Raw genomic sequence first — 8276 nt, 5'->3', positions numbered from 1 at the left:
ACGAACTCACATTTATTCACAGACAGACAAAGGGACGGGGACAGGTCTTTGCTCACTGGGGATCCCCCAGGGTCTGGCAGTTCCAGAGAGGTGACGGTGTCCAGTGTGTACCAAGAGGGCAGCCAGCAGGGGGTCCCCCAGTCTCCTTCCTTCTGGCCAGTGTCCTGCCCCTCCTTTCTCCAAGTGGTCCTGCCTCAGACACGGCTGGGTGAGCAGTTCCTAACCAGCATCAGGGGACCTGGGGGTGGGTGAAGGGAAGGGGGGCAGTCCAGGCCCCCCTCCTTAGTGTCAGGGCTCAGAGGGGTGGGGTGGGCAGGTGGAGGGGGGCCTCTCCTTCAGCTTCTCTCCTCCATATTGCAAACCGGGGCCAACGGGAGGGGCGTGGGTGCTTGTGAGGGTCAGGAGGCCAGGCCGTCCAATCCTCGCAGGTGAGCTTTGCTGTCAATCTCGTCTTCCTCCATCTCGAAGGCTGAGTGGTCTTGGCTGTCAAAGCAGGAGGCGCTGAGGAAGACAGGGGGAGCCGGCGGTGACCGGGGTGGGGTCCCCGGGGAGGGCGGCTCTTCCTTGATGTGTGCGATGGGCAGGGGCAGCCCTTCCTCGTCTTGCCCTGAAGGAGGGGGCGGCGAGGGCGGCAGGGGTGACGGCGGGGCCTGGGCCTGCAGTGCCTGCAGCGCGGCCGCCCTCTCCAGCTCCGCGCGGTGGCATCGTTGGTGGCGCAGGAGGCTGTAGGCACGCGAGAAGCGTCGCGGGCAGTGCGGACACGGGTGTGGGGCTGGGCCACCCGCGTGCACCTGCGCATGGCGCGCCAGGTCAGCCAGCCTCTTGAACTCCCGCTGACAGCGCACACACTGGAAGGGGCGCGCCCCTGAGTGGGTCACCCCGTGCTGCCGCAGGTGCGCCCGGCGTCGGAATCCTTTGCCGCACTCCGGGCACCAGAAGCGGGGCTCCCCGGCAGGGGGGCGGGCCGGGGCAGCATCGTCTCCGTTCTGCCCACCTTCTGCCCCCTCCCCACACTCAGCCCCGTCGCCGCCCTCCGGCCCCTTCCCTGAGTTCCGTGCGCCCGAGGCCTTGTCGTCCTTCTTGCCCGTCGAGGGCAGCGGGGCCAGCAGGCTGAGCGCGCCGTGCACGCGGCGGTGCTGGCGGAGGTAGGAGGCGAGGCGGAAGGCCAGGCCGCAGTCCGGGCACACGAACGGGCGGTCGGTGGAGTGGACCAGCCGGTGGCGGGACAGCGACCAGGGCCTGGCGAAGGCCTTGAGGCAGATGGGGCACTGGTGGCGCTTGGGGCGCGGAGGAGGACCCCCCTCGCCCTCCTGCTCGCCCTCGGGGCGCAGGCATGGGTGTGCCTTCAGCTCGCCCTTGGTGGCAAAGGCCTCGCGGCAGCGGAGGCACAGCAGCGTCCAGTCGGCCTGGAGCAGGACCTGCTTCTCCTCCTGTCGCCCGGCTGCCAGCGCCAGCTCAGCCCTCAGCTCCGCAGCCCCGGCCTCGGCCTCCTGGGTCTCCGACTCCCGGGGCTCAGCGCTTGTGGGGGCCACTGGCACTGCAGGCTCCCCCGCGGGCCACGCCTCGGGCCACGCCGTCTCTTCCACGCCACTCGCAGCGGCTGTGCTGGGCTGCTCAGCATCATCGTCGCCCTGCGGGCCCCAGCTGGGCTCGGCCACCTCCTTGGCTGCCCTGTCGATGGCCAGCTCGACCTCGCCGCCCGCGTGTTCCTGGGCCAGGTGGCGGCGCAGCTGGGCGGGCTCCGGGAAGGTGCGAGGGCAGGCGGCGCAGCGCAGCGGGGGCTGGGGCCCGTGGCCCCGCAGGTGGCGAGACAGGTGGGCGGGCCGGCGGAAGGCTTTGGGGCACAGAGGGCAGGCGTGGGGCCGGAGGCCAGAGTGGCTCAGCCAGTGCCTCGAGAGGTAGTAGGGGAAGCGGAAGAGGCGGCCACAGGTGGGGCAGGGCAGGGGTGCCCGAGGGGCTCCAGCAGCCCCCCTGCCCCGGCCTCGGCCTCGACCTCGGCCACGGCCCCGGCCCCGGCCTCGGCCCCGGCCACGGTGAGGCGGGCTGCCCTGGGCAGGTGGAGGGGGCTGTGGATCCATGCCTGTGAGGGGGAAGGGAAGAGATGGAGAGATGATGGGGGGAGGAGGGGCAGAGAGAGAAACGGAGACAGAGATAAAAGTGCAGAAGGTCAGATATTTGGCCAGAGGAGGGAGGGAGAGAGCCACAGAGACAGGAGACAGAGTCAGAGAGACAGAGGGACAGAGAGACAGAGACCAGGAGAAACAGAAGGACAGGACGATGAGCCCCGGAGAGCAGGACACCCAGCAGAGGCAGAGGTGAGGAGAAAACAAAGAGGTTTAGACAGAGACGGTGTGAACACGGAGTTCAGAGCCGTGGCAGGAGGGGTGGGGAGAGACAGGGAGACAGACGGACAGACGGACAGCCAGGCAGAGATTCAGACATGAGGGGAAGCGGAGGGAGACAGAGTCAGCCACTGCTATGTGTCCAGGGACCCAGCTCGGGGAGGGGCTGGGGTCGCGCCCCCATGCTGGAGGGGCGCGGGTGGGAGTCGGAGTCCCGAGGCCCTGGAAACAGGGTGTGGGTGCCCAGGCGCTGGGGCAGGGAGAGGCCGGGAGTAGGAGGGCTCAGACTTGGGTCTGAGCCCAGCGGGGGTTGGGGGCCAGGACTTGTGGGATCGAGGGACGTGGGGGGCTGGGGACTGGGACCTGGGCTCCCGGAGATGATGGGGTGCAGAATCCAGACCCCCCTGTCTGTGAAGGGTGCGAGTCCCTGGGTCGCAGTGGTGGGAGGGCGAGGGGAGGGGGCTGGGCTCCTCTGACAAGGGACAGGAGGGCGCTGCAGACCCAGTTGCCCGAATTCTCCAGGGAGGAGAAGGCTGAGGACCAGGCCCCTGGACCCCCGAGGAAGGCTGCTGGGGGTCACCAGGTCCCCCGGGGGGCAGATCTCCTGGCTGGGCCCAGCCTGCTGGTCCCAGGCATGGTCTGCAGCTTTGGGGCCTGGGTGGAGGCCATGCAAGGCTCCTGAGCCCGGCCGGACTGGGCCCCAATCGCTGGGCGCCCGGTGCTTACCTCGGCCTCCTCTGCGCCTTTCTTCCTTCCCCGCGGCCGCCGAGTGGACGGTGGTGGCGGGGAGGGAGGGAGGGCCGAGCGTAGCGTGGTGGGAGGGGGGGTGGAGGAGGCTGGGCTCGGTGTCACTGCCTAAGCCTTCCCCCCGGAAACCCGCCTCTCCTCCCAGCCTGAGAGAGGAAAGACGGGCTAGGAAGCCGGAAGCAGGAGGGTGAGGGGACGGTGGGGGCGGGGGGGCGCGAGGCAGGAGGACAGCGGGGACTCCGGGGTCCTATAACAGGAAGAGGAGCTGGGGGTCCTGTCCCCTGGGCTCCCAGTGGGAGGAGTGGTTTGGGGGCCTGGGAGCCTGGGTCCAGCTCCTCTCCCCTCAAAACAGACACACATATTCATCCCTTCCTCCAACAAACACACATTTATCAGGTCCTGTCTGTGCCAGACACTGTGTTGGAGGAGCGGGTGGCCTGGGGGAAGGGGATGAATGAAGCAATGACAGAGGCTTCGGGGAAAATACCGACCCTTCGGGTTGGAACCTGACTCCAGCCTTCACTTGGCCACCTGGCTGAGTGCCTGCCTCTCCCTTCTCCCAGCCTCAGTCCCTCCCCACTCCACCCCCATGATAAGCTCTGTATGTGGTCATTCGAGCCTTAATGATCAGCGTTAACTGAGCATGTACTGTCATTGACTTGGCATATATTTTGTTACCTATATTCGCGCTATCCTAAGCCACTAATATTTACTGAGCACCTACTGTGGGCTGGATCTGTCCTCGGTGCTAGAGCGACAGAGGAAAGGACAGGGGTGCTTGGTCCCTGTCTGCAGGGAGTTCACGCAGATCCAGTCACCTGGCTGGAGAGTGGACCCGAATGCAGCCAACAATGTCCATTGGGAATACAGAGAACAGGGAAGGCACTAAGCTGAGCTCCCATTTGGAGAGTGATCCCCGAGGGCTTCCTGGAGGCAACCATGATTCAGCTGAAATCTACAGGATAAAAAAGCCAAGGGTTAGCAATGGGAAGAAGGAACAAATGGAAACATGCCAACAAGGGCCACATCTCACATATCTAACGCTGAGCAGAAAAGGCATGTGACACACCAAGCATGATGCCGTTTGTTCAAGGTGAACCACACACGCAACGTGGCTGCAGGAGTGTGAGGGAAAAGGGCTTGGGCAAATAAAATTTGGAACAGCCGTAACTAGTGTGCAACTGCAGGGACTTACCCGTCGGATAGGTGAACTCAGAAACAGGCAAATCGTTGACTATGCCAGGATTTAGTCCGTGCAGTATTGCGAATCACTGCAAAAGAACTGAAACTAGATATACGCCCATCAGTGGGGCTTTGGGCAAAAAATGAAACGCAATTGATCCACTCAGTGGAATGCTATGTGTCCATTAAAAAAAGATGAGGAAGTCCTGGCCCGGTGGCTCAGTTGGTTGGAGCATCGTCCCACACACCAAAAGGCTGTGGGTTTGACCCTCAGGTGGGACTCTTACAGGAGGCAAACCGATCAATGTTTCTCTCTCTCTCTCTCTCTAAAAGAAAATCAATGAACATATCCTTGGGCAAGGATTACAGAAAGAGGGTGAGGAAGCCCTTTGTGCAAACACATGGAAAAGCTTCAAACGATAACTTGAAGGGAGAAAGAACGGAAGGTGCAGAACAGCCCACCGCCTGTTTGTTCTCTCTGCGAATCTGAACGCTGGGTCTGCAAGACCTGGAGGGAGAGAGAGGGAACTGGCAACATTGTCTGAAGCCCAGGACCCAAACTTCCTACACTCTATCCTTTGGAGCTGCCCGAACTTGAAACCATGTGACTATGTTCCACATTCCACAGAGTGAAAGGAACAAGAAACCGAGGGTGATAAAAATAAGAGTCAAGTCACAGCTGACTCTGTCCGTGCCTGACAAAGACAAGCCCGTCTGTTCCTCCCTGTTTTATGTGAATGAAAAGGGGCCAAGCACTAAAACCTAACAAGCTCAGGGGAGGCTTGCGTGACGGCCTTACAAACACGGAGACCTAAAGTGACCGCATAAGATTGTCCGAAATGAAAAACTTTCTAGTTTGGGCCCATCCAAATGAGCAAGTTTAATGCCTCCAGCAGCCGGAGTTCGGCAGGAGCATGGATGGCTCTCTTTCTTCTGGTGGCGACGGGCTGGATGCTGGGATAACATCCTGCCCAGGTACCTCCCCCAGCTCTAGACCTTGGCCTTTAGCTTAGTTGCCTGAAACGAGGATCAAGTGGAGGAAGACTCAGAAAGAGAGAGGCAACTATGGCGCGGTAAGGAGCGTGGCTGCTGAGCCTGGAGCTGTGCTTCCTTCTCCCGCCTTCCCTCCCCATCTCCGGAACTCTGCCAGGGGCAGAGTCGAACCTCTCCATAGGGTAGGGGGTGGAGCAGAAGGGATGGCCAATAAATAGCAGGGATTCTAAAACAAACAAACAAAAAAAAAACTTTTTAACTAAAAGTAGGTCATGGAGGGCAGTCACATCCTAGGCTAGACTCTTCCTCTGACAGAAGCCCATCTCTACCTTCATGGAACCCGTCTGCTGTCTTTTTGCTTTTATGGTAGCATGCCTTTGGAATGTCCGATTTCCTTTCACTGGAAAGCACTGCCACCACATTGGGGGAAGACCTCAAATCCCCTTGTTGTTGCTGTTATCTTGCTAATTGTTGACTGTTAACTATCCCCCACCCACCAACGTAAAAGAAGTACGTGTCTATCATTTTGCTTTTTATCCAATCCCAGAGATTCCCTCTGACCCGGCTTTGCTTTTGTCCTCCTCCCTAATCTATCACCAGTGGACTTCTTGTAACCCACCTATGCCTCCTTTTTTGGTTATAATGTATGAACTAAGGTACAAAACGGCCACTCTCTGGGACATTTTTTCAACCCATTGAGGTTTTTGCCTCCTGGCAAGTATTGCCAGTTTGGCTCAAATAAACTCATAAAAAGTCTCATAGGTTTGGATTCTCCTTCTTCTTTTTCTCCTCCTCCTTCTTCTTGGTATCCTCACATGAGGACATGCATATTGATCTTAGAGAGAGGGGAAGGGAGGGAGAGACAGAGAGGGAGAGAAACATCAGTCAGTTGCCTGCATGCACCCTAGTCAGGAGACTGACCTGCAACCTAGGCAGGTCCCCTGACTGGGAATCGAACCCACTGCCCTTCAGTTTATGGGACAATGCTCCAACTAACTGAGCCACACCAGCCAGGGCTGGATGCTTCTTACATTGACACTTATGAGGTGGGTGCATGACTCTCCCATTTTAGAGACCAGTAAAGTGAGGTGCTAAAGTTCTCTAAGCAAGTGAGTCTCAGTAAGTCTTTGCATTTCCCAAAGAGATGGGAGAAAGGACAGTGACCAGGAGGATGACATTTAAAAGCTCGCTAATACAATTTTTGAAAACGGACACATATGTATGGAGTAAAAGTCTAAACACATCTGTGGAAACAATAACGCCAAATTCAGAGTAAGGCTTACCTTGGAGAAGGAAGCCGTCGGATCTAGGAGCCATGAAAGTTGAGGCGTATTTATAATGTTTTAAAGCTGCGAGCCAGCATTTGGGTACATGTAGTGTGTGTGTGTGTGTGTTTTATTGAGTAAAACACTTGCAATATTAGATTTACCACTTTAAAGTGTACAATTCAGTGGCATCCAGTATATGTGTCATGTTGGGTAACAACACCCACTATCTAGTTGCAGAAATTTTTCATCACCCCCAAGCGGTCACTCTCCACCCCCTTCCTCCCTCCAGCACCTGGCAACCAACAATCCGCTTTCTGTCTCTACAGGTTTGCCAGCTGTGGATGTGTCTTATCGGTGGAGTCAGAGATATGGGGTCTTTTACAGCTGGCTTTTCGCTTAGCACAGCGGTTGTTGTCTGGTTGTTGTAGAGATTCACCCACCCTTGCAGCCTGTGTCAGGCAGTCAGTCCTTTTTTTTAATCGGCTGAACAATATCCCATTGTTTGGACAGACTGCACTTTATCTCTCCATTGGTTGGTGGACGTTTGGGTGGTTTCTACCCTTTGGCCTTTGTGAATAGTCCTGTCGTGACATCTGGGCTTAACGTCTTTTGTTTGGAAGGCTGTTTTCAATTCTCTTGAGTATCTATATCTATGTCTATATATCTATATCTATATCTATATCTATCTCTGGGGGGGTATGCGTGTTATTTTATCATCCAGATTTTAAAGGCTTGCTTTTTGTTTGTTTGTTTGCTTGTTTTGAAACAAATTCAGGAATGGAGGGGACAGGAAAGAAGGTGTCAGAGAGAACAGCAAGGTGTGCGTGTGTTGGGGGAAGCCAGAGGTTTTGGATTGGGGCGGCAAAGGCTGCGCCAGCGACTGTGTCCGGCCTCCCGGTCCAGGCTGAAGGCTGGGCGCATTCCTGGTGGACTGAGAAGCCATTGAAAAGGTTTGAAGCAGGAGAGTCACATGATCCGATTAGTGTTCGAGAGAAATTCCTGTGGGACCCACGTGGAGGCCTGGCCGGATGCGGGGGAGATCGAGGCTGGAGCAGGGAGAGGGCGGGGCGCGCGTCCAGGTGAGAGGGAAACCAGCCTGGGCTGGGAACCGGGCTCTCCACCACGGGGCGGGACCTAGCGCTGATTGGCTCAGACGTGCACCGTTGGATGCCTGTCTCGCCGCAACTGCCTCCTCATTGGCTCTCCTTCCCTGGCAGTTCCATCACCTGGAGATCACATCACGTCACTCTTGGATGGACACCCTCCCCCGGCTCCCACTCTTCCCCCGCCCCCTCCTCGCTAGCTCCCTAGAAGGCTCTGCAGCTCCGGCCCCTGGGGCCTCCCTCACCTGATGTGTCTCTCTCTGCTTCACTCTGCTCCAGCCACCACACCGCCCCGGGCAAACTTTCTGGATTCAGGGCGTTTGCACGGGCCGTTCCCCCTGCCTGACAATGCCCCTTTCCTATATTTCTCTTACTCCCATCTGGCTAAAATAGGCCCCCTGTCACCGGCTAGCTCGTACTCTGCTTTTATTTTCAACAGGGTACTTCTGGCCAAGAAGCATTAGGCTACTTGTCACTGTCCACTAACTGCCTATCTCCCCTCCTATTGAAGTATAAACTCCTGGGGGTGGGGGGAATGTCGCTGGGCCTCCTGACGCCATAGCATTTCCATGACAACGCTGGCCCTCTTCCATGGGCTCGATTCTCCAGGTTAAGCCGGTACCCGAATGGGCGGGGCTTGT

The 8276-nt window shown here is 58.0% G+C and overlaps 1 protein-coding gene across 1 annotated transcript; it reads right to left on the bottom strand.

Annotated features, from left to right (window-relative positions):
• ZNF579 (zinc finger protein 579) lies at positions 1-2481 on the bottom strand. The gene has a single exon (XM_045830397.1). The coding sequence runs from the start codon at positions 2076-2078 to the stop codon at positions 399-401; it is 1680 nt and encodes a 559-aa protein (XP_045686353.1). The 5' UTR covers positions 2079-2481; the 3' UTR covers positions 1-398.
• Between the last annotated feature and the right edge of the window lie 5795 nt (positions 2482-8276).

Source organism: Phyllostomus hastatus, unplaced genomic scaffold (genome assembly GCF_019186645.2).
Source record: "Phyllostomus hastatus isolate PE091 unplaced genomic scaffold, TTU_PhHast_1.1 phas_contig_151, whole genome shotgun sequence".
NCBI lineage: Eukaryota > Metazoa > Chordata > Mammalia > Chiroptera > Phyllostomidae > Phyllostomus > Phyllostomus hastatus.
This window is presented reverse-complemented; position numbering and strand designations above follow the sequence as displayed.

Coding starts and splice junctions, on each gene's coding strand:
- ZNF579 (XM_045830397.1), bottom strand. CDS start 2,078: ATGGATCCACAGCCCCCTCCACCTGCCCAGGGCAGCCCGCCTCACCGT.